Genomic DNA, 27,387 nt, shown 5'->3' with positions numbered 1-27,387 from the left:
CGGAAGGGTTGATGACCTTAGTGATCTTGTAAGGGCCCACGAACCGGGGGGCTAATTTGCACGACTCCACCTGCAGGGGAAGGTCCCAGGCAGACAACCAGACCTCTTGTCCCACTTTGTATTCCGGCGCTGGTGAACGGTGGAGATCGGCTAGCTTCTTGTTTTTCTCAGCGGTACGAGTGAGGGCAGCCCTTACGGTCCTCCAGATGCCCCTAATCCTGCTAATGTGGTCCTTCACAGAAGGGACAGCTACCTCCCTTTCCTGCTCTGGGAACAAAGGAGGCTGAAAACCATTGCAAGCCATGAAAGGGGACATACCGGTGGCTGAGCAGATGAGTGAGTTATGGGCATACTCCACCCAGGGAAGGAAAGTGCTCCAGGAAACTGGATGATGGGCAGTGACACAACGCAGGGCACCCTCTAGGTCCTGGTTGGCCCTTTCGGTCTGGCCGTTTGTCTGGGGATGGTATCCTGAGGAAAGACTGGGTGCCGCGCCAACCACCTTGCAGAACTCTTTCCACACCGATGAGGAAAACTGAGGACCATGGTCTGAAACGATATCTAGAAGGAGGCCATGAAGCCGGAATACATGCTTAACAAGTTAGCGGTCTCAAGAGCCGATGGTAATTTGGGAAGGGGAACATAGTGAACAGACTTTGAGAAACGATCGATAACGGTAAGAATAACAGTGTTACCTTCAGAGGGAGGCAGACCTGTTATGAAATCAACTGCAATGTGGGACCAAGGTCTACTGGGAACAGGGAGGGGGCATAGTAGACAAGCAGGTGGTTGATGGGAGGCCTTCCCTCGAGCGCAGACTGTGCAGGCATGTAGTCTGCTTGTTGGAAGCGGTGCACCTGGCAAGAGATTAATGGCACAATCATAGGGGCGATGGGGAGGCAGAGTGTGGGCGAGGTCCCTGCTGAACACTGTCGCCAGGTCATGATATTCGGGGGGTACGTTGGAGAGGTCATGTGGCTCTGGAGGATGGACTGGCTCTTTGACCGGTCTCCCGATTGCGTGTGCCGCGCCAAGACACTCCAGGTGGCAGCAATTGCTCCACCCCACAATCTTCCCCACCGTCCAGTTAATGTTTGGGTTGTGAAGCTTGAGCCAGGGGAGACCAAGGATGCCATGTGCCACAGGAGAGGGTATAATAAATAATTGTATTGATTCATGATGATTTCCTGCGACCTTCAGCATGAGAGGAACGGTGCGATGAGTGACTGAAAACAGTTTTCTACCATCCACTGCTTACACCACTTTGGGGGCCTTGAGGGGTTCGAGAGGGATTTTCACTTGAGCCGCAAAACCTTCATCCATGAAACTGTCGTCGGCACCAGAATCAATGAATACCTGCAGTGGCATAGCGTCTAAACCGTGGGAGATGCTAGCAGGGAGAATGAGTCGTGACGTAGAGCACGAATCCGAGGAGGTTTGGCTCACCATGGTGCTCCCACTTATCGGGTGAGCCCGGTCTTTTGGCTGTGCATGGCAGGTGATTGCAAACTTCGGTTGGCCCAGGTTGTGTGGGTTCTTCCAACGGAGGGGGGGCTGTCGGTCGCTTAGTGTCACTGGGGGATGGTTTGACGGAATCGGCAGACATGAGTGGCTGGAACAGATTTGACTTAATGGCTTTCTCCCTGTTCCGTTCTCTAATGCGGTTATTGATCTTTATTGAAAGGGAAATCATTTCCTCGAGGGTGGAACGTTCATCCCGTGTTGCTAGTACGTCCTTTATTTCTTCCGCCAAATTGTGTGAAAAGACAGTTATTAGAGCCAGGTCACCCCAGCCACTCTCCGCGGCCAAGATATGAAAGGCAATCGAAAGTCTGCCACTAATTGAGAACCCTGCTGAAGGAAAAAAAGGCGATTTCTGGCCTCTCTCCCACGAACAGGGTGATCAAACACTCTGCGTAGTTCCCCAGAAAATGCCTCGAAAGAATTTAACACTGGTAAATTTCTCTCCCAAAGTGCTGTCGCCCACTGACCAGCCTTTCCCCTCAACAAGTTAATACAAAAAGCAACTCTGGCAGCATCAGAGGCATAACTAGAAGGCTGCGAAATTAAAGACAAGATTGCAATTGAGTAAAAAACGTCTGCAAGAGCCCAACTCCCCAGAGTAACATTCGGGAGTTGGAATAAAAACGTCCGGCTGAAGGGGGGACGGTAGGCCACCAGTAGGACTACTCACGGATACAGTAGTTCCGGCCCTGGAAGGGGGAGATTGTGAGAGCTGTGTCTTGACCTGTTGCAAGTCCATGGAAATCCGCCGGAGAGTCTCTCCAAGGCTACATAGGGTTAGCTCATGCTTGTCCAGCATGACTCCCTGGTGTCCAAGGGCCTCTTGGACGGTGTCAGTGGTCGCTTGGTCCATTTTTATGGCCAGATGATTATGTTAAGGGCAAAGTTGGCAAAGTTGATGTGGACCAAAATGCGAGCCAGAAACAGATGAAGTGTGAAGAGATATTTATTGTACAAGGGCAAGGTGTTGAGCGGATGGTGGGTTGAATGGTCAATGGCTGTGGCTGTGGCTGTGGCTGTGGCTGTGGCTGTGGCTGTGGCTGTGGCTGTGGCGGTGGCTGCGAGGGCTTTGATGGGTGGGTGTCCTGATGGCAAAAAACAGAATTAGTTAAGAGTTCAAAGACACGAGTCACAAACTACAGGCTTAGTTGGCCGATGTACCAATGGTGACTGGCAGAATCATCTGGCACCTACTTGCTGCCACTGCTTATGAGCAGTGTTGATTGTTGATTAGCTGCAGGTGCGCTCCCAGGTGAACCAAGATTGAAGTGATTCCATACATCAAAAACAGGAAGTGTTATACCAATAAAAGCCAGCAGAGGGGAGTGTGGGCAAGGACCACCACATATATAAGCTTTTAGTAGACAAGAGTTACAAACCATACCATGAAGAGGTGTATTTTTCATTGCTGCACAAGAAAGCCAAAACCTTTACATGTTGTGTAGACTCTAGTCTATGTGGGTAAACAATAGCTCTCCGTTTCTATCAGACTTTTCTCACTAAACGACAGCACACTGCTTTGTTTTGGGGTGTTTTTTAGTTGCTGCTTATTCAGTTGACAATTTTGATAACAGATTAATCTTTCAGGCAGATGACCTGAAAGTAAACAAAACTCAAAAGTCACTTGCTGCTTTCTCTGTGTGTGTTTTCATCTTATCTCTGCAGTCTAATCAATAAAAGATATAAGGCTGGTTTGGAATAATACAATTTGTTTTGTTATGTTGCAGCTCTCATGAAGTAAATCGGACAAAGTTTTCTCACTCCAACGCATTATGCAGGGAACTTCAGGGACTTGTTGTATGTTTTTGTATCTTTAATATATATGAATATGAAATAGGTTTGTCCCGGTAGGACTAAGTCTGTATGAAAAGTGCACCGTGGTAATTGCTGTCATGATCCAGTATGACGCTACATAAATAAACAAATTGAATGCAGTCATAAGGTAACACTTGCAGCTGAAAGCACATCACTTGAGTGGGCATATGCAGGGCTTGCCACTGGCTGCTAAATATTTATTGTATGGTTTGTTTAGCGCGCACCCGGGGCATTGTCAATAGAGCTTCATTCATTTCCCTGCTGTGAAATCAGGCCAGTAAAACACTGGGACAGGCACTTAAACTAATTGCATTTTACCATCAGATGCATCCTGGTTCTCCTCCACTCCCTGGAGCAACATGAGGCCAACTTCCTCCTCACTCTGAATAGGCATGTGTTAAAGAGGGGTCTTTGGTGTCCTTATGCACTCAAATGTAGCATATGTTGTAAAAATGAGCAATGATTTAATGAAGGAAGTTTATTAGCAATCCTGATTTTTTGGGCGCTGGTGTCCAATGTGCACTATCTATTCCAGATTTCTGGATTATTTGCTGAGTAACATTGCTGCAAATGCAAACACTGATTGACATGTAACGTGTCCAACCATTTGAAAATGTACAAGACAAAGATCTGTTGTCATTGTGGTTGGCTATTGGATTCTCTATTTATGCAGCCATTTTACGGAAAGAGGCAGCCAAAGAAATATATTGCATTAGAAGCGGACAGAGCTTAGATTTGTTTTGTCCCTCGTAAAAAAGAAATGGTGAAATCAGTGTTTGTAGATATGTAATGATCTTGTATAGACGACCAAATGACTCTGTCGGTCTTTTGTTCGTTTGATTTTGAGTTTAAAAACTGTTGTTGTTTTTTAATCCCGCTAGTAGCTGCATCGGGAACTTCATGGTGTGTTGCCATGGTAACCGGAAATCGCTCTGAGGCTGCAAACAATTTTGCCTGAAAAATGCAGTAGTGGCTGTTTCGTAAGCTGTGATCTAGTCTTGTCTCAGGATTTTCCCATGTTTCACATGTGTCAAAATTTGTAACTATAATACAGTTACTCTGGAGGTAGTTCCATCGTGCCTGTACAATAAAATAACACAATACCGCACTTGGCATTAGAGATGCCCAAAGCCCTTGTTGAACTCAGCATTTGTCAGTATAGTTGTTCCAATTGTAATTTCGAGTTTGAAGAGATTCAGTTGGAGTTTTTTTTATGTAACTGAACTGTAACTTTTACAACATTGCTTTTCTGTGATAGAGAGTTTTTGTGCCAGTTATCCTATACAAGGTCATGGCAGAGGTTGGGGTCTATACAGGTTGATACAGGCTAGAAATACACTTTTGTCCTTCAATTCATGTTAATTGCTCCTAAATGGCACATATTTGGATATACAGTACAAATATGAGCACAATCCGCTCCACGTCCAAGCTCATAACATGAATGTGCTTGTTTCATGAATGTATTTTCTCCATAAGAGATAATAAATTCCACTTATTGCAACACTGAAAAGTGGATCAGGAAAATGATCCCTGATTTTACCCCTAAATAGTCATTCAAGCCATCATTTTAAGGTTAAATAATTTGAAAAAGAAATTAATTATTAAAAGTGTTAAAAGCATTTATTTGATTGTACACTGTCTGAGCTGCTTATCTTATCTTTCAACAATTAAAAACATAGTTAACACACACCAGAGACAACGATGATGAAAAGGAGTGGAGCAGAATGAGGATTCTGTTGACGCAAGATGCCCGTATTCCCCCCTAGCGAGATATTGAGACACTTGAGGGGACAAAGCAAGAGAGCTTCCATGCCACCTGGTGGGATGCCGAAGCATTCTGACACGCCAAGCAAGAGAGACTTTTCTGACGCTCATATAGTGAAAAATTGCTCGCATAAGCCCCTTTCATACACATCAAAATACTGGGAAAACCGCGGGATTTAAACCGGTAGTCCTTATGTGTGAAACCAAATCCCAGGTCGACTGACACAGAGATTACGCGGACATTACACAGGTCGCGTCTTAAGCCTGAGTTATGCTCCCACGCTGCGGTGACGACGCGGCGACTACGGCGTCATTCGACATTCGATGGTTCTCCGGCCAGGTGACGCATTGCTCTGTAATTCACCGCCTAGCCACTAGAGCTGTGTCGTTATGTTTGTACGGTTTTTGGGGCATGCTTGTTGACTTCGTCTTGTCTAGTTTCATGGAGAAAAAAATAAACAATGCAAGATGGAACGCTTGAATGTGGATCTTCAGATCATCAACATACAATAAATGTTGATCATGCAAATGTTGAGGCACAGGCGACGCAGAAGACGGTTTCGAGGCGGTCTGGCCAGCTTTTGATGCCGCATAGTTCTTCTAGCCTCGGGTGAAAACCAGCTAGCTGTGACGGCTAGCTTCAAACTGGCGTCGAGCACTGCGTCCAGCGTTTTGTCCATGTTCTGCAAAGCCCTCCAGCCTGATTTGTTTGCCGTATCCTACAACCAGCTAGTGGGACGCCATAGCAGATTTCTGGCGTCTGTGGAACTTCCCAAACTACGTTGGAAGCTTTGATGTTAACGTTATCATAAAAAGCACCGAGGCACTCTTAATCAGTGATGATGTATCGATTGTGAACTGTCTGTTGTTGAAAATTAAACATCAAAACAACTCTTTCGACGCCAAACCTGTGCTTTATTCTTCATATACTTGAAGTGCGACACGTAAATAAGTCACAGACTCACAGCAAACATATGTACACAATAAATGGTGAAGCGCACCAACCAAAAATATGACACAGGGTGATAAAAAGCTGGCAGCTTCATGTGGCCACTCGATTCCAAACACACACGTCTCGGTGGTTCTTCCATTTTTTTATTCAATCGTGGCCCTTGACATGTGGCAAACTTTTATGATGTCTTGACGAGACTTGCTCTTCGATGATACTCCCGTCGGCTTGGTCCATTTTTACGTCTACAAAAAATAATGTTTCACAATGGCAGTGATTTCGTGCTGAACCGGAAACAACAGTCTGAGCGAACCAATCACAGTCCATTTCCGCCACGTCATATGCGTTGACGTGACGCTAAGGTTTGAAAAATCAATAGGACCGCGTCAGGCTACAGCGCAGTGTCGTAAATCGGGTCTTTCCTTAACGGCGCAGGTCTGACGTGGACCTTAACCCATGTCCGGGACTTTCCCGTGAAGCAGTGTGCGTGGAAGCAGGCGTTAAATTCCCGGGTCACAGCACAATGGCTGATGACGTAAACATCATCAGCCGATTGTCACTCCCTCTCTCTTTGCAGTAAAAGACGAAAAGCGGTAAACAAACATCACAATTATCAACATAGCAAGCTGGAAATATCTAAATTAAACTGAAAACATAACGAAATTAAATTGCTACAGGATCATAGAGCCGAGGAAGAGTCTCCATCGTCCATCTTTGGAAATGTGTGATTTATTTTGTTGCCAATGTTAGGGTCCACTACTGCTGAAACAAGGTTGTAATTCAAAGGAGAAAACAACGGAGGGATGGGTTTATTAAATACAGACAAAAAAACATGCGATAGCGGAAAAGGAGGAATAACACAATGGGTCCGTGACAGTAGGTCGACGGGGATCAATAATACTAACCTATGCGGTAGGCAGAGAGCCGATAAGACAACAAAACAAAGCCAGTGGGTTCCTTCCTTCCCCCGGCGGCTTTCGGGCTGGTTCTCTAACAGTTAAAAAAACATGCGCCAGAGGTGTCGAATAGCACCCAGCAAGTTAATATCATAACACCCTTCTCTTGGAATTCCTGGGCTTAAATACAGTCTTGATGAGCTTGAATTGGCTGCAGTTACGACGTCGGGAACATTCCCTCCGGAAAAGAAAACGATTTGAACAACATTCTGACAGCCAATGCCGACCAAAAATGACGTAATACCCGGGTTATTAAAATCGCGTCAGCAGTCCTCCCCACACAAAGAGCGCCAGTGGGCAACACGGGACAAGTCTGTGAAAGTGTCCAACCCGCGTCATTCTCGGGACATGCGTGAAAGCAATGACGTGAGTTAATCCGGTGTAGGTTCACTATCCTCTTCCCCTCACTATCCACTCGCTCTCGCTATATGATTGGCCGAAGAGTCGAAATGCTCTCCCGTGAAATGCCTGTTTAAAAATGTTCCCGTTGTTACTTCTTGCATTCGCTTAAAAATGCCCATTTAAAATGGAAAAGCGATGGATGATACTACAGAGCGTATTATTAACGGATGTTAAAGTTGTATAATCATATAGCGAGAATAAGGAACGTCACTGACAAGCGCAGGCCCCCGCGAGTGCATAGTGAGGGGAATAGGATAGTGCGCCTACACCGGCATCACCTTACACGGGAATTTCCCTGGACATGTGTGTGAAAAGGGCTATATTGATATTCTATATCATATTCTCCCGTGAGTCGTGGCGATGTTCGTATCGTGAAAAACCTGCAAGGTGAGGTGCTCATATCATGAGGGTCCACTGTAGTCAGTGTTGTTAATCTTATTATAAAAATGAATTAGTTACAATTACAAATTACTTCTCTCAAAAACGTAATTTAGTTAGTAACTCAGTTACCTCATTGTAAGAGTAGTTAGTTACTCAGCAAGGTAACTAATGTCACTTTTCATGTTCCACACATTATTACATGCTACATTCTATAACATCTTTCACATCAAAGATGTTTATAATAACTGATTGAAGAAAAAAAACACTATATACAGTCATTTAGTCAAATACATTACAGCCTCTTAAGAAAAAACAAATACAAACTGGCCATTAACCAAAGCAAATCTCTAAAACTGGATGTTCGGCCTCCTGCACACTATCCTTAAATATTCAATAAAGTAACAATATTTAATATTGAAAATAATTCTAATTTGATGACGCTGCCTTTGGATTTCCCTGGGCCGTCGGCATTATCGCTGTCTCATCGTGTTTGCCAGACTGTGCATTGAAGGCAGAGTGTCGTGAGCAGGGCATGATTGATCCGCCCACCTAGCCAATCATCATCACGTTTGCAACAGCGTCACCACTGCCTTCCCTCCTCCCCCCCACTAGGCAGCTCATGTGTGAAAAAATCAGACAACTCGTGCTTCATTCAACCAAATTGTAGTAACGCACGCCTTCACATCCTCAGTAATGGTACCAGCATTGCAAAGATGGGGGAAAAATTGATTACTCACTACTGAAAAAATTAACACAGTTAGAATCGTCGTTATACTCTAACGCTGTAATTTACAACAGTCTGTAGTATCATAAAGATAATGAGTCAGTCAACGAGTGGTATTTAACTTGTAGTATTTAAGTTATTTACATTATTATTGTTTACTGGCACAGTGGTACCAACCACCTACTTATTGTTTACTTCATTGTTGTTACTTTAGTTATTCAAGTGGAAAGGTTGTTTCTCATGTGCTTGTAGACATGCAGTATAAATCCATTCTTCAGGCAAGAGGCAGAATATACCCCACCCACATGTTAATCAAATCAGATCTGGGAGCACCAATGGCTGCTCTCTCATTTTCAAATGACGCGACTTGTTGCATCTCTGAAGCCTCTGTGTCTGCTTTTCAGAAAGGGACACTGTGTTAAGATGAACATCTGTGAATATGCAATGGAAGCTGTGTATAGCACACACACAGAAATACAAATGAAAAATGTGTATTGCTGAAACAAAATTGATCATTTACTGCCATCCCTCCCATTCATCAGGACGGGACATCTATCTCTCTCAATGGTAGCCAATGGGCTAATAGTAAAATGGTCAATACTGTAAGAGAGGCTGAACTCTTCAAGTACCACAGGGACACACTTACTACAGTGGATGGAACAAATTAAATAAAATAGTGTTAAAAAAAAAAAAAAAAAAAAGTGAGTTAATTTAGGGTGCATTGAGAGTATAATAAAATATAATGGAAATGATGCTTTTTAAATCTGTATGACACAGATCCAAATGTTGAAAAGCAACAAAAGGCTTGATGTATTATTGTCTTTCCTGAAGATAAAAAACAAACGCAGACCCTGACAAATCAAATTCCTTTTCTGAGAAATCCCACTTTGTTCCCGTTTTGATGGGCACATCAGACTGAAAGTGATGTAGAACGCTGAGCACAGCACAGATAACATGCTTCATCATTAATGGGTTTGTGATAAGTATTCAAACATTCAGCAGCTTCTCTTTATCAGGTCACCATCATCTCTCTGCAACTAAATGCTGTGGCTCACGACCCTGTTAGTAAAACTTTGGTGCTAGAAAAGTCAAATTACCTTTTAAATATTGCCGAGGTTGGAGTGTTTGAATGGGAACGGGGTTCCCTCCTCCATGTATTGCATCAGTATAACACTTCCACAATGTGAGCCCTACCATATTTAGCATCATAAATTCAACAGGTACTGCCTGAGGCTACAATGGAGCATGCAGAGGATGCACATTGGGAATAATGGATCCCCCCTAATATTTAAAAAAAAATAAAAACATTTTTTAAAAAGGGGAAGCGGGGGGTGGAGGGGACGTGTCCTTTATCAAAACAGAATTTAAAGTGCCACCCAAAGGATGTTTCGACATACACATGATTATATAGTACTTTACAAAAATAAAAGTTTAATTACAGTGAGAGAAAAATTTTCAAAGAATCAAATAATACTTTAAATGAAAAAGCAATTGTGTGCATTTCTGTATGATTATTCAAATGTTATGTAAAAATCATATGACTGTCAATAAGAAACATTATCTAAATATAAGGATTCAAATAAACCCACTGATACCCCCCCCCCCCCCCCCCCCCCCCAAAAAAAAACAAAACAAAAAGAAAAATAACATCAGCAGTATGTAGCTTATGGCCACCCACATTAGATTGCTAACAAGCCACTGAGTTTTCAAAAAAATCACTTAAATACACCGGCCATTTTATTAACACTCAGTTGAGTAACTTGTTTAGCGGTCAAGAAGTGACTTCAAAACACAATTATGACTTTCAATAAAGCACTTACCATAAAAATTTCTGTACACCGAGATGACGTGTCCTTAATCCTGTGTGTTCTCCTGTTTAGTGTCGCAGCAGATGCCCGCCTTTAGGGTGCGCACTACTGTGACGTCACACGTCGACCGTCAAATTTCAGATTTTTTGCGCATCCGGTCAGCACGGTCCGCCCCGTACCAGTGCGTAACCTATCATTTGGACTGTCTCATTGTCTAATAATTCATATATCTGATTACTTCCAGTTATGGGATTTTCACAGTAATGTAAATGGGCTCATTTATGCTGAGAATCACACGAGTTGCCAACTTGCCAATTATCTGAGACGAATAATGATGATAATTAAGACTGCCAATATCACAAACTCTAAACATCCTTTGTCATAATTTGATTATTCGAATGTTTTAATCAAGACTAATTTAGAAATAAGTCACTAGGTGGTCACTAGGTGGCCTATAAATGTGAAGAGAAAAAGATTTATTTTATGTTATTATATATTATATTCATATTATTATAAAATAGCATATTGCCTACTGCATTGCCACACAACTTAGGAGTACAGTGCATGACAATAGCGCATAACCGTTTTTTCATTTTTTTTATTTTTTTTTTTTTAACAACTACCAAATGTAATTTGGAGTGTGCTTAATCATCAAACCATGATAAAACAGACATTATTTTTCATTCTTATTTTATCTCAGAGACAGTTTCTATGAAGGAACGCATCAGTGACTTGCTCCCAGTTATTGTGCTGAATGGAAGAGTTTACGTTACTACTGCATTGCTGCAGCATCATTTTTAGCCCACAGTCGTCACAGTTGAAATGTATGCATGAATCATGCTGTGCTGTCATTTAGATGGACAAGTGAGCAGGATATGTGCCAAAGTCATAAGCTGCTGCCTTATTTTGATCAAAAGCGCTATGGTGACCATTACAAGGCTTGCAGAGTTGACAGATTGCAGCTTTGACACTTTTTTCCCTTGGCTTCCTCTCAAATCTAATGACTCAGGCCATTGCTGATTCGCCCTAAGGGTTGAAGACACAATTCGCCTTCCTACGGTTTCCTAGACAAAGGCCAAAATTCCGAGGAGAGAACATTTAACCTTTGAGAAGATTGATAAGAAAGCCTCGCTATTGATTTGTCTTGTTCAGAAAATACAAGTCTGAATTTACTGCGGGCATCTTGAAGAGATGCTGCCAGAATAACTCGATGTTGGGCATGGTGAAGGCAAAGTTGTGATTGATATTTTTAACCCTAAAGTGAGTGGTCCTGGCTTGTAGAGCTATTCAATTACGACCAGACTACATTTTACAATTATTTAGAATATTTTGTCAATCCAAGCCAATCCATTATGAGTCACTGCCTAATTTTGATTTCCAATTTAGTGTTTGTCACATTTTTTTATTTAACGTAATGGTAAAGCTCATTTTAGTTTCCAATTTTGTCATTTAGCTTTGGTTTGTGTTCTCTTCTTCTTGCTTAATATTTCATTGGGTCTTAATACATTTCCCATTTATGCGAGAGGGACCCAACGAGCCATCTGGCCACTGCACAAGACATAGAAATTCCATTTACATACAGTATACATTACATACCAGTATATACGGTATATTGCATGTTACAAAATGATGATTGGCTCCTACTTTCGGTAACATTCCTACCATATGTGAAAGGGATCTACGGATAGAAAGACTTGTAGTTCTTAAAAGTTAATTGTTATTATGAGTTAAAATAATTGATATTAAAACCCCTCTTGATGTTTTTGTTTTCATACAATTTGTAAAATTAGTTTAACTACTAGGTCACCATTGTTGTTGATGTCGCAGGGCGCTGATGTCACATGGTTACGCTGCCAGGCTTCCAGAGTATGACTCAAGCGACATACTGTAAACATGTCATCCGTTCAACCCTTTCAATTCGAACCCGATAGGAACATTAAGAAGCATGACAGCACTGCTGACATTTCACAAAACAAGCAGCAAAAGCTAAATGAACAGGAAAGACGGGATAAGACAAGACGAGAGTAGCAAAAAAAAAAAAATGGTGTGCTGCCAAAATGTGCTACACCAGCGAAACGTCTACAAGAGGCGAATTTGACACCTAAAGTACTACCGTGCGCTTTCAGCTTGTTTTGTATAGATGCGTACTGACAGAACATACTAAAGATGCTTTAAGAAAATACTTAGTAATATCAAATAATGCTGGTTTGAATATGCTACATGACTAATGTGGTCAAGATCAACAATCTGCTTTAAAGCGACCACAAGAAAACACAATGCTTAAAAGTCTGAAAGGGAAACACATGCAAAAAGTATTTTGAGGCAATAAAAAGGTAATAAAAGAGTCATTAAAAACACAAATAGTGTTGTGAACGGCAAGCCATTGATGCGGATCCACATCACAGACCAAGAAACAGAAATAGTGAATGTTTGTATTTAATAAGTACAACAAAGGGAGCACACCAAAATTGCAAGTATAACAAAGTACAACTAAGGCAGCACGTCAAAAAATGCGAGTATAACAAAGTACAACTAAGAGAGCACGCTATAAGACGCGAATATAACAAACTAAAATCTAACTACAAATTTAAAAGAGCATAAAAGTAAAAATGATCAAAACAGGACACGACCGTAGAAACGTTGGGAAGCTCGAAGGATGATGCACACACAGCGGTAAGCAAGCCAAGTAACACGCAATAGTTCGACACTCGCAGACGGTGATATTAGTCCTTAAATAATGAATGCACGAAATGCGCCACAGGTGTGTTGCAACGGCCCCGCCCATCCAGCTGAATCAGACGCTGGAATGAAAAAAGAACCGAGAAGGCATACAGATATGACAAATAGGAAGTCCTCACCACTTTTAACCAATGAGCGCATGTGTTGCATGTCTCACCGCGTAGAAAGAATTGCAGTAACGGTAGTATTCGTCGAGTGACAGTGGCAATCTACGTCATCACTTCGAGCGTCCATCGCACTCATAAAACATGGCGCCCTCCGTAGGTCAAAACATGTACTAAATATTATGGAATTTTATATCAATGGCAATATTTAATGTGTTTTTAATGACATATTTTACTAAAAGAGAACAATTGTGGCTCATTAGAGCCCACAAGTCTTTAAGTCCAAGGTTCCCTTGAACAGAACAAGAGGGAAACTAATCTGAAATATATTTTCAATGGAAAATCAGTCATCCATCCCTACATCTACAGTACTTTTCATACTGCAATTCCTTTTTAAGGTCGTGGGCAGGAGTTAAGTCGGCTGGTCAGGTACGCCATACAGGTAAAAGATTCAGGACTGGAGACAAAGGCGTAGGTTTGCATAGGGGCAGTAGGGACAAAACACTACCAACTTTTCAGAATGCTCAAATTGTCTCCACCAACTTTTAGGCAACCTTATTTGTGCTATAATGACATTGGTTATATGTCATTTAGATTGTCTTCCCATATGTTTTAATTGTTGTAATTGACCCCACCATTATTAAGTGAATTATTTTAATTAAGTTCAGACTTACATGTACCTCTTTTCACTTGCTGAATGTGCCGGTCCATGTTTTTCCCTCCTAAACTCTTATTTGATTGGCTGATTAATTGCCCCCCCCAACAAACACACACACACACACACATTAGATATCAGGGATATTAAAAGTTTTTTTTTCAGCCAGTAGCAGCCACTGTAAGATATGTAAAAAGACATCAATGTTGTGGAAGTGGGGAACACACCACAAATTTTGCTACTGAAAGGCTGACCTGCATCAAAGTTAGCATAACATCAAACTGTTTGAACTTGCTAACTTGCAAAATTCGAGCATCATGTTATTTTATTTATGTGGTCATAAAGCAGCAAGCAGGAGCTTTTATTTTTTTAGATCCATATTTTTTTTTTTTTTTTTTTTTTTGTTATTCCCTGACAAAGAAGTTTATTCAGTTATATTTAATTTCTTTATTTAGACAATGTTGAGTGGTCTTAAGACAAATGTTTATTTTTTTTTTAATTTGTAATTTCTGGATGGTTAAGAGATGATTAACAATCCGGTACAGTGCTTCATTCTTGAAAATATAACAGCAACTGTCAAAACCCCATGTTAGATACCCTAGCTAGAAGGCTGGAACACATGCATCTCCAAGAAGAAAGCTATCTAACAACGTCAGATTTACATAGAAAAGTGCTAACAACAAATCTGTTAAAGTGCCTGTGTAGCGTTATCCATTTCGATCGATATTTATTATTTAGTTATTCCGCAGAGTTCTGTCTGTCTCATATCTGACGAGTTGCGTTCATGTGCGAATGCGTGGAGCAAAACACCTTTGACTCAGTTCAGTTGGCTGACGGACTGAACCGTGATCAGCTTGGAGAGTTAGTTAATTTGCTTTGACAGGGAGGTTCACGAGATCTTCCATGTTAACGTGCACATTTGGACTTATTTTTTATATCGAAGGCCAATATTTAAAAAAAAAAAAAAAAAAAAAAAGGCAATGTTTGTGTTGTCTTAAAAAATATTCCATTTAAATGTGCAATTGTCATAATGTAAGTCATTTTGGGTTTGTTTTTGTTTATTTATATTAGACTACTTATTTATATCCGTATTATATATTAAAAAATTTAAAAAGTCCAATTTTACATTATCTTCAGTTTTAATGTACCTCCTATGTTCTTAAGTTATGCTCGAAAGTAGTTAAAGAAAGTAGAACATATTCTCGGCTCTCCCATTCGCCATCTGTGTTGTTGTGGAGACGACAAGAGTGATGTTGTTCGTTAAGAACACATCACGCAAATAAACAAATCTGATTGCATGTTTACTTTCATTCGTGCTCGAGAGGCCATGGTTTGAAAAATACGGAGAATAGTCTGGCCGTGCCAGGCAAGTTTTTCCCTGATATAATGTTGTTAACTAGTTGGCCTTTTAAAGAGTTACCACCACCTGTCTACTTTATCATCTTTAAAGTTTGTCCTCAAATCCAGTTAGTTTGAGTTTGGATTTGAAATTTAAAATATAATACTATTTATGCAGGCTGTAAAGCAGTGTCGAAATAAACCTTTTTATCCTTCTTGGTTCACAAATCATTTCATTATTTGCTTTGCTATTCACTATGAAATCAAGACCTTTTTGAAAATTTACAAACAGAATCAACATAATTGGTACCGGTAATTGTTTTGAAAATTGGAGGTTAGTTCTGTTTCCTTAGCACTTAATACTTTTTTTCACATTATTTTCAATTTCCCTTTGAATGGTGGTTGATAAAAGGTTTAGTAGTGTAAAATACATAGCAACAATAGCAGTCCTTGTCATGAAAATGAACTCCTACACCTACTTTGATTTGGTTTGAATGCCTCCCGCTCTCCATCCATGCAGTCAGCGGATGCAATTGGCTTTGTGGCAGAGAACCCAATAATGATGGTAGGAGTGCTATCATCCCTATAGTCAGAACAAGCCCCCTTCTTGCCCACAGATGTCACATGCACTGTTTGCAAAGCTATTGTCACAGAGACTGTAGCTTTACATCTCACATAAACAGAATTAGAGTATCGTTCCAATGTTTTGCACACATTTTTGAGGAATGCATCCTCTCTATTTCCCTTCCTATAGTTAAGCTTTACAAATGCAAAAATTCTGCAGAGGGAACTTAGGAATGAGAAAAGAGAGAGAGGTGAGGTGGGACTGATTAGTCTGTCATCTGTGGTCTAATCCTTGGAAATACCAAAACTCTGCCTGTAGTTAATACATATTTAGAGGAGTAGCTGCAAGAGTCAACAGTCAGAGGAAGAAAGACAGTGACGTAAGTTCCAAAAGAATCTAGTATCATCTCCATCAATAATCAACCGTTATCATTCTTCTACAATTAGAAGCAAGTGAACTTGAGCATGTTCACCTCGTGAAGCCCAGCCACTGTAAGAACACATTTGATAAATATTTTCCTTGGTGTTTTAAAAAAAATAAATAAATACTTTTTTTTTGTAATAACAGCTTCTCCTGGGGGAAGATATCTTATCCAAACCATGCATGTTTAGAGTAGCTCAGATAAATTTTACATCAGACGGGCTAAGTGGATTTCGTTGTGTAAACCTGGTAAATACGAGAACTTGTTTTCATCTCAACAGATGAAGAACGACAGCAATGGTAGAGCTCAGCTTCACCTCAGGGGCTGAGCTCTCAAGTTTGAGAGGAATTAATTTGATCCATTTTTAAAAATGAAAATCACTTCTACACCCTTATTCAAAACAATGAAGACAATGTTTAATTTATGACTGTTACTTACACTGCTGGCCAAAAGTATTGGCACCTCTGCAATTCTGTCAGATAATGCTCAATTTCTCCCAGAATATGATTGCAATTGCAAATGCTTAGGTAGTAATATCTTTATTTATTTTGCTTAAAATGAAAAAACCCAAAAGAGAATGGAAACAAAATTAAATCATTATCATTTTACACAAAACTCCAAAAATGGGCCGGACAAAAGTATTGGCAACCTTTGAAAAATCATGTGATGCTTCTCTAATTTGTGTAATTAACAGCACCTGTTTCTTACCTGTAGCACATAACAGGTGGTGGCAATAACTAATACACACCTGCAGCCAGTTAAAATGGATTTAAGTTGACTCAACCTCTGTCCTGTGTCCTTGTGTGTACCGCATTGAGCATTAAGAAAAGAAAGAAGACCAAAGAACTGTCTAAGGACTTGAGAAGCAAAATTGTGAGGAAGCATGGGCAATCTCAAGGCTACAAGTCCATCTACAAAGACCTGAATGTTCCTGTGTCTACCGTGCTTAGCGTCATCAATAAGTCTAAATCCCATGGCACTGTGGCTAATCTCCCTAGATGTGGACGCAAAAGAAAAATTGACGAGTGATTTCAACGAATGATGGTCCGGATGGTGGATAAAGAACCTTGACTAACATCCAAACATGTTCGAGCTGTCCTGCAACCAGTACTATCTGTCGGCATCCGAATGAAAAGGGACCCTATGGTAGGATACCCAGGAAGACCCACTTCTGATCCAGGGACATGTAAAAGCCAGGCTGGAGTTTGCCAAAATTTACCTGAGAAAACCAAAAACATTTTGGAAGAATGTTCTCTGGTCAGATGAGATAAAACTAGAGATACATGAGACATAACATGAGATAGAACTTTTTGGGAAAAGGCATCAACATAGAGTTTACAGGGAAAAAAACGAGGCCTTCAACACTGTCCCCACAGTCAAACATGGCGGAGGTTCCCTGATATTTTGGGGTTGACCCAAAACATACTTCAAAAAGCACTAGAAAATGGTTTGAGAGAAAGCACTGCAGACTTTGAAAGTGGCCAGCAATGAGTCCAGACCTGAATCCCATAGAACACCTGTGGAGAGATCTGAAAATGGCAGTTTGGAAAAGGCTCCCTTCAAATCTCAGAGACCAGTTGGCCAAAGAAGAATGGTCTAAAATTCCAGCAGAGTATTGTAAGAAACTCACTGATGGATTCCGGAAGCAGTTGTTCACAGTTATTTTGTTTAAAGGTTGTGGTACCAAGTATTAGGCTGAGGGTGCCAATACTTTTGTCCGGCCCATTTTTGGAGCTTTGTGTAAAATGATAATGATTTAGGTTTTTTTCTATTCTTTTTTGTGTTTTTTCATTGCAAGCAAAATAAATGAAAATATTACTACCAAAGCATTTGTAATTGCAATCGTTTTCTGGGAGAAATCTGACAGAATTGCAGGGGTGCCAATAATTTTGGCCAGAAGTGTATACTAATACTTGGTTGCTGAATTATTTCAGTGCCATCGACAATGATAGATGTCCAGTCGTTGGCATTCCTCTCCGTTCCCAACTCTTTGTATGCAAGCATTCAAAAAGTCCATTTTCAATCACATATAGAGGACATGATCGAAAATTGAGTTTTAAGGCTCCATAGCCAAAGGAAGCAAAAGTACGTGGGCCACAGTTTGTGACGTCCTCAACATCTTTCACATAATCTCTTTGCTTTGGTGGATCACAGCAGAAGCATACACGGATGGGCAATTATTTCACTTTGCATTGGATAAATGGCAATGCCATCTCAATACAATCTGTAGCCTGCTGTTTTCTTTTGATTTTTATTTCGGTCTTTTTCATCCCTTGTCTTTTTAGTAGTATGCCTTGATGGATCTGAGCAGGCGGTAATGTTTTTTTGGGGAACGTTGTTTTCATGGTTCATCGGTATCAACAAGTGTTGTACTGCGGATTAAAGACTAATCTGTCTGTGTCACAACTCATTTTTAAAGTGATGTGTTTATGTGCCTTTTTTAATGAAGGTATCATTTATTTTCTACATTGATTGGAATATAGTGTAAAACAATCAACATTTTGTCAGTCATTTCAGAACGTGAAACTCCATATATTTTTTTCATTAGACAGATTGAAAGATATCAAGGCTTTACTCCTTGTAATTCTGATGATTATGGCTCAGAGATTATGCAATCCTAAAATTCAGTAGCTCAAAAGATTAGAATATCACATTAGACCAATCGAAAATGCCTTCATTTTTATGCACTCAAAAGTTGGTTGGGCCTTCTTTTCCATGAATGATTAAATCTATGTGCTGTGGCATGGAGGCGATCAACCTGTAGCACAGTGCAAATTTCACTGAAGCTCAGGTTGCTTTGACAGCTGCCTTCAGGTCATCTTCATAATGTAGTCATGGGTGTCATCCTCCACTTGACAATAGCCCATAGTTTTTCCGTGGGGTACAAGTCAGGATAGTTTCCTGGCCAATCAAGCACACCGACACCATAGCTATTAAACCAGCTACCTCTGGCAAAGTGAGCTGGTGCCAAGCGCTGCAGGGAAATAAAATCACTTCCTAGTCTTGCGCTCTACTCATCACTTGCAAGCATCTTTGTGTAATCGGACCTCTCATTTTTGAGAAACACGTTATGCTCCTCCCGCAGTGCTTGACAATCACATATGGGATTCTTTCCTTCGCTCTGCTTAAAAAGCTTTCGGTGCACCTGACCATGGTTGCAGCTCCATTAGTCCTTATTCAAGATATTCCAATGTGACCTGAAAATTTTCTCCTCCTGTTGATTTTTTAATGGCATTGTCTTAAAAGTTTTCTTTGATTGCATTAATATCTACTATTGTCCAACAGTTGAGCAATGTCACCACCTGCATTCATTCATCAATAATAGGTGCCTGCTGCCTCCTACTAACATAGAAAGCTATGACAATCTACCGGCCAGCTACCTCTGGCAAAGTGAGCTGGTGCCAAGCGCTGCAGGGAAATAAAATCACTTCCTAGTCTTGCGCTCTACTCATCACTTGCAAGCATCTTTGTGTAATCGGACCTCTCATTTTTGAGAAACACGTTATGCTCCTCCCGCAGTGCTTGACAATCACATATGGGATTCTTTCCTTCGCTCTGCTTAAAAAGCTTTCGGTGCACCTGACCATGGTTGCAGCTCCATTAGTCCTTATTCAAGATATTCCAATGTGACCTGAAAATTTTCTCCTCCTGTTGTTTTTTTAATGGCATTGTCTTAAAAGTTTTCTTTGATTGCATTAATATCTACTATTGTCCAACAGTTGAGCAATGTCACCACCTGCATTCATTCATCAATAATAGGTACCTGCTGCCTCCTACTAACATAGAAAGCTATGACAATCTCACTGTGTCACTAAATAGCCAAGACACTCAACAATGGCACATCTGCATATTATTATGGATTCTAAACACATTTTGGACAATCAGAAATAATACGAAACATATGTAAAATCATCAAAATCTCTTCTTGATCCAAACTCTCCCTTATTTTTTCTCAATTACCATGTGAAACTGAGTAATGTGATATATTATACATTATATTGTATCTTGGTTTCTTAAAGACTGAGTTGCAGTTTTGCTCTCTAACATTCTTTCTCTCACTCTTATTTGCAGATCAGCATTACTCATGGTCAACCGCACAATACTTCAATGAAGGACGCAACTCCCCTCCACGCAAAAACATGAAGGGTCTCTCTGGTGGCCGTCCCGCCCACCTCCAGCTCACCTCTCCCACCTCTGGCCACACATGCGGCTTTGTAGATGTTGACCATTCCTTTGAGCGTCATCTCCACCATGGAGATTCACGGCCCCCATCCTACCTCCTCAGCCCCACTGAGAGCTGTCCTATTGAAGGCCGCCATCGCTTCTCCCCGAGGAGTTCCATCCACTCGGAATGCATGGGGATACCAGTGTCCATGGCATCTACAGACCACTCTGTCTCATGTAGCACTTTTCCACGCATGCATTACGGAAGTGCTTCACGGGAAGGCGGAGGCAACAGCTCTGGCGGCAGGGACGACGGACGCTCTTCTTCGCATGGTGGCAGCGGCAAAATGAACCGGATCCCAGCAAATCTGCTCGACCAATTTGAGAAACAGATGCCGCTTCACCGGGATGGCTTCCACACATTGCAGTACCAACGCACATCCACCACGACAACAACTACTGAGCAACGCAATGAAAGCCCCGGGAGGATACGCCACTTAGTTCACTCTGTGCAAAAGCTCTTCACAAAGTCACACTCTTTGGAAGGCTCCTCTAAGATGAACGGTACCAAAAGCGATTCGCATAGAGACGGCTCGCACCATCACCACCATCACCAAGGCCACCACAAACACAACAAGCGGAGCAAAAGCAAAGATCGCAAAGGTGACGGAAGCGGCAGGCAACGTTCTGGAGGTTGGTGGAGTTCAGACGACAACCTGGACAGTGACAGTACATACCGACCAGCGAGTGTCATGTCACGACACCCCGTGGACCAAATCGGTCACTGCTACCCTGATTCAGTGCACAGCCACTTAGCAGGAGATCTGTCGCTAAAGACATCCAAAAGTAACAATGATGTAAAGTGTTCAGCGTGTGAGAGCATAGGCATGGCACCAGAAGGCAAGTTCATGAAGAGGAGCTCTTGGTCCACGTTAACAGTCAGCCAAGCCAAGGAGGCCTACAGGAAGTCTTCACTTAATCTAGAGAAACCCATGACACCAACGGACCTCAAGCCCAACCTCAGGCCGTGTCACTATCTTCAGGTAAGTTAATAGTGGTCTGACTTTTTGTAATCATGAGCCACAAGTCTTGGCTGATAATTTTATCCATATACAGTATGTCTGACAAAGTTGTTTCTAGTTAAAGAAGACTTCTTACAGGAATTTAAAGCACTTAAATATCTTCGATTTTCCTGAAACTTTTGCTCGATTTGTCTTCAGTGAGCAAGTCGGTCTTGGCCATCCATACATCAATTCCTTTCATTGTACCAAATTCTTCTTCAATTTGAACTGCATATACACATAGGCGAAGTATGACTTTTGGGACGGGGGGGCACAACTTGCCTGGTATACCAGACTCACTGCTGTTCCAGCGATTGAGTCTGGCGACCGTCCGGCGGATCAAATTCCGAGGGCAGAGCAAGCCACAGCAAACAGACAGCGGAGTGGACCAATCAGCGACGGGCAGACGTGATGTTGTTAAAGCGACAAGTAATTAGCGTGAGCGGAGAATGGAGAAGTTTATTCAACATGGCTAGCGTGAGCCATGTTGACTGTTGTCAATGACTTGTTTCGATGTGTTTTTGGTCATTTAAAACTGTTTTTACCGCGGATTGGAACATATTCTCGGCTTTCCCGTTCGCCATCTGTGTTGCTGTAGACACGACTTTGGGCGCGCAAGAGTGACGTTAGTCGTTAAGAACACGTCACGCAAACAAACGAATCTGAATGGACGATTGATTTTGTACCTTGCTCGAGAGGCCGTTAATGGGCTGGGTCCCAGACTATTTCTCACACTGTTTGAAAAATACAGGAGAATAGTCTGGCTGTGCCAGGCAAGGGCACAACATGTTGATGACCTTAAAACGCAGTGCCAGCAATAAAACTAACTTACAAGAATATTTATAATAATACGTTGAAAATGAGCATTTCTTTTTTGTTTCCCATCATTCTTGAGGGGAATTCTAAATCAGGCTACTTAGGAGAGCTATATTTTTTGCCAAGATCGTCATCCATTGAATATGGTACGCCCGCCGGGGTCGTGCCAATGTAGTTACTCGCGTCAAAAATTGTATCCCCTTGAACATGTTTACTTCGAATATTCAATACATAGGTACTAATGATAAGTGACAATAATCAAATAAAAGAAAAGAACAGAATTTGAGTATTCGAAAAGGAGCGAGAAGAAGTAAAACTTATTTACTCCCACCCCTTGTCCTCAAGTTCTGATACAGTATATCAGTTCCAGTCCTTACATTTAAACATATATATTCTTATTTAACACATATACAATCCCACCATATAACCCAATATGTTACCTATACACAAGTGTCGCAAAACCCCAGTCCATAAATCAAGCCCAGAAAACATAAATTAATAAATAACCCGAATATCCCATATCACAATTATCACAACACCCTAGTTGTTATCCTTATATTTTTGGAAAAGCATATCTTTAAACAGTTTCTTAAATTGACCCATATTTGTACATTATTTTAAATCCACACTAACTTCTTCAGTAGTCTCACCCCACATACTGATAAGCAAAAGCTTTTCCTTGTTGTCCGAAATCATTTTTGACGGGGTAACTACATTGACAAGACACCCGTGGTGGCTCTGTTGTACAATTTGTGTCTTTGGTGGCGCAAATTGAAACTCAGCTCACCATTTTGGCATTTCATGGTCAACATTTTCAATCCTTGGTTCTTGCTCAGGAGTTGTTGTCGCTTTTGAAAGGGTTAGGTTGGAAAAAATTACGTATATCCATCTTGCCTCTTCGGTCCTCGGGTGGTTTTGGCTAAGCAAAGCAAATGACCGTCTAAGGTGTTAGTCACAGGATCTGTTCGAAAAATAATTTTGACCCATTATAAAAATATTTTGTTCATCTCATTCATTTTTGTTGTAGTTTTATTGCTTTACAAATTTTATAGACAATATTTTACCGGAAAATTCTTAATTTTAAAATCATTATATAGGAAAGTCAATTAAATGCAATGAGACTTTTCGGCCACCAGGTAGGCCCACCTCCTTAAACTCCGTGTATGCATTTACACCTGTCTGCAGAGACAAATATACATCCACCCCATAGAAAGACTCTCTATTGATTTTTATTTTCTAGTGGGATTTTGAATATTTTGAAATGCCTCCAATCACTATTGGAAATGTATAAATGTAACATTGAAACTGCAGCAATCGAGACACTCTGTCTCTGAGCAATCCAGTGTGCTTGAGCCCTTTTGTCTGTAGTTTTTACGCAATAATGACCAATTTTAATAACTTGGGTTGGGTACAAACATTTTCACCGTCCTACTAGGTCAAGCTTGTGCTTGTTGAAAGGTTAGATGACTATTAAAGCTGCAGCCTACAGTGTTTTATTGATTATTAAACTAGCAATTGAAAACCATTTTAGACTGCTGATGTGTCAATATGGGTCTATAGCCGCTGACAGATCTAACTAACGCAACATTAACGTATGAGGTGACCCGCATTTAAATAGAATGCGTCTATTCAAACATACTGTAGGGCCGTGTGCCGTAATATTGACAGCTGGCTTCTTTTTATATGTGCTGTACCCGGCTGGTACTAAACCCAGACTGATAAAGACACGTTCTCATTAACAAGGCTTATTTCAAAATAACTACAATACACACATTATACAGTACACCTGTATCTCACAACTAGGTTGTGATGCGAACATACGCCACCTTCCCATTTAAAAGTTTAAAAGTCTCTTCCTCAGTCCTAAACTCAAGCAGCCGTCGGATTTTGTCGTCTTTCCAGTTTTCCATCTTAATGGTTTTTAATAGGGTTGTTCCGATCATGTTTTTTTGCTCCCGATCCGATCGTTTTAGTTTGAGTATCTGCCGATCCCGATATTTCCCGATCCGATTGCTTTTTTTTTTTTTTTGCTCCCGATTCAATTCCAATCATTCCCGATATTTTTTCCGGATCATATACATTTTGGCAATGCATGAAGAAAAAAAATGAATAAAACTCAGACGAATATATACATTCAACATACAGTACATAAGTACTGTATTTGTTTATTATGACAATAAATCCTCAAGATGGCATTTACATTATTAACATTCTTTCTGTGAGAGGGATCCACGGATAGAAAGACTTGTGACTTTGTATATTGTGACTAAATATTGCCATCTAGTGTATTTCTTGAGCTTTCAGTAAATGATACTGTAGCCATGGCCAAATGCATGATAGGAAGTGGAACCATGACTGTGCGTAGTGCTACCAATTGATATATCTTCTCTGCATTGGGAAATAACTTAAGCTATTAAGAAAAAGATCAATTGCTACCTTGCTTCCCCACATTGTCTCCCATGATATGTCTAATCATAGGGAGAGGGATTGTAAGGCTTTAGCCAATTAAAAAAAGGCTCCAAAGGCTGCCAAAATTCACTCTACTCATTATATGCTGCCTTTTATCTCTTTATATGGGTAAAACGGCGCCATTACAGATTGAGCGCGACAATGCGTGAGTGAGTCGTGCAGCGCATGCATTAATTGCATTAAATATTTTAACATGATACATTTTTTTAAAAAATAATTACCGCCGTTATCGGGATAAATTTGATAACCCTACCTTAAGCCTATACTAAAGACTCTGGATGAGTGTAACATATTATGTTTGTAACGTTAAATACAATTAGAAAACTATTTAATTAAAATATATATATATATTAAAAAAAGGCATGGCCAATATTTTTTTTGCAGATTCCGATACTTTGAAAATGACGTGATCGGACATCTCTAGTTTTTAAGTTTATCTGCTTACTACCAGTCAAACCTTGCTGTTCCGTGTGGTGAAAAAGAATAAGGAAATGACGTCAAGTACTACGGAGTGTACTGTTGTCGTACAGCAGGACGTTTACGTCATCAACCTGTGCAATCTGAATTGGAAGATTACGGTTTGTGTTCAGATATCAATGCCTAACGCAAATGATCCGTGACTGTGACTAGGTCACTTGGCATTAAATGATAATGTCATAGTAAACAGGCAGAAAAGGCAGATTCTGTTCACACAGCACCATGAACTGCCTAAACTCCATCAAAAGGCATGTCAGAAAGTGGCTTATGATGATCACTTAACGTGACTGAAGTTGTGAATAACTGAGATTTCAACAACAATCCAAGTTTTCGAACGATGTTGGAGTGTAGCAAAGCAGATGCATTCTTGCTTTGCAAACCATCAATGACATCACACAAGATTTTGGAGATTTTAAAAATATGGTGTTTTGGAGGCTTTCAGTTATTTACCAATTGCCACAATATGGACTGTTATTGTAGAAAATGAATGTTAATTTAATTCTAATTCCCCCCAAAAAATAAACAAAGAATACGTTTTTACTTGAACCATTTTGAAGTCACAATTCACAAGATAAATATTTTCATCACTCTTGTTACCAACTTCATGATTTAAATAGAATCACAGACTGTTGGCATCCAGAAATGATAGGCATCTTCATGGACACATTTTCTCCAGCATTGCTGCGCTACAAAAGACTCTAACAAACAAAATCAACCCCGCAATAAAACAATAATTTTCACTTGGTTGAAAAAAAACGTATGCATCAGGCAGATTATATGAGCATCCTCTTTTGCAATACCTACTTATTGTTCTGTTTCGGGGGACACAACCATATAATGAATATTTTAGAAAAATCTATATATTAAGACTTATGATGTTTAATTCACAGCAATATGATATCTGAAAGCTTCATGTAAATTCTGCCTGCAGGCCAAAAAAAAAATGAGCATGTCAGCATATTGAGAGAGACCAAGAGAGTGTGGTGCATGGATTTTAGTATGCTGTAAATAGAAAGCCAACACTGTACATCTCTCAAATTGGCCAGAGGAGCCAAAACAACACTCTCTTTATGCTTGTATCAACATAAAATGTTTTCAGGATTGTTTTCAATGCAGATAGGCACTATTTCCATCAAGTTGAGTGCAGATGTCTGCAGTGAAGCGTCCCCTTTCCTCCTATTTGTCCACTCAGTTTAGGTAGTGTCTGCCTTGCAGTACCATAAACATTTCTAAAAATAGCATCTTCTCCCGCTTCCTGCCGCAGGGCTATATTTAGACCAGCGTTATCAATCCAATCCATGCGGGGTGACATCTCTTCCTCCTTGAAGGAAGATCAATGTGTTCCTGCAGATGCATGGAGGTGCATGGAAGAGATGGAGAGCATGTTGGAGATACTATCGAGTCAAGTATGTCAGCCTCTTAAAGAACACATAGAGATTTCACGGTGGAAAGGAATCATTTTGGTCCTCATTACTGCTGCTTTTACTTAGGCACATCTGCAAACCCAGAGTGCTTTACCAGGACTTCAAATAAATATAAACTCTCCAGGTCCACAGTAAAATGTTTTTATTTATTTTATCTATTTATTTTCTTATCTAGATTCATTAGATAATATGCCACATAAAAATCATTGGCAAGCTGTCAAATGCATGCAGCATATTACAATATCAAAACAGCCATTCAATCATTCATTCATTCATTCATTCATTTGTTTAGGGCTGCAGCTATCGAATATTTTAGTAATCGAGTACAGTGGTACCTCGACATACGATCGCTTCGACACACGATGTTTTCGACATCTGACGTAAAATTTGACTTGCCGTTTGTTTCTACATCCGACGACGTGCTCAAAATACAACGATTTATGACAGCGCCGCAGTTTCTTTGTTTTCCCGCAAGACGTAGGCACAGTGGATTTTCTTGTGAGAGAAATCAACATGGGTTCCATAAATGTTAGTGCAGGTGGTGAAAAAAGGAAAATGGTGAGGCTTACCATTGAAATTAAGATGGAAATGACAGAAAAATATGAGCGTGATGCACGCGTCCATGAAATGGCTCGACAATATGGCCATAAACGGTCTGTGATCTCGGCGGTTCTCCGGTTCTCCTCCGTTCAGCAGTTTTTATAAGTTGAGTTGACAATTATTATTATTGTAACATTGCCAAAGAAATTGCCAGCTTCGTCAGATTTTTGATCATTTTATTTCAGAACTTGTGCAACACAATAACACTTCTGAGATCAAGGCTTCAAGCCT

General features: G+C 40.6%; 1 protein-coding gene across 3 annotated transcripts in view; it reads left to right on the top strand.

Annotated features, from left to right (window-relative positions):
- Nucleotides 1-27,387, top strand: part of dlgap2a (discs, large (Drosophila) homolog-associated protein 2a) — a 290,006-nt gene that overhangs the window by 134,773 nt on the left and 127,846 nt on the right. For 2 of the 3 annotated variants that reach the window (XM_057860276.1, XM_057860275.1), the window contains one exon: nucleotides 20,217-21,352. In XM_057860276.1, coding sequence (XP_057716259.1) covers nucleotides 20,285-21,352 — 1,068 coding nt within the window. In that variant the 5' untranslated portion in view covers nucleotides 20,217-20,284. Of the gene's footprint in view, nucleotides 1-20,216; nucleotides 21,353-27,387 lie in introns of those variants that run through there. The other variant, XM_057860278.1, reaches the window with a different exon arrangement.

This window comes from Corythoichthys intestinalis, chromosome 15 (genome assembly GCF_030265065.1).
Source record: "Corythoichthys intestinalis isolate RoL2023-P3 chromosome 15, ASM3026506v1, whole genome shotgun sequence".
NCBI classification, from domain to species: domain Eukaryota; kingdom Metazoa; phylum Chordata; class Actinopteri; order Syngnathiformes; family Syngnathidae; genus Corythoichthys; species Corythoichthys intestinalis.
Note: the sequence above shows the minus strand (reverse complement) of the source record. Positions and strands in the feature narration are given on the sequence as shown.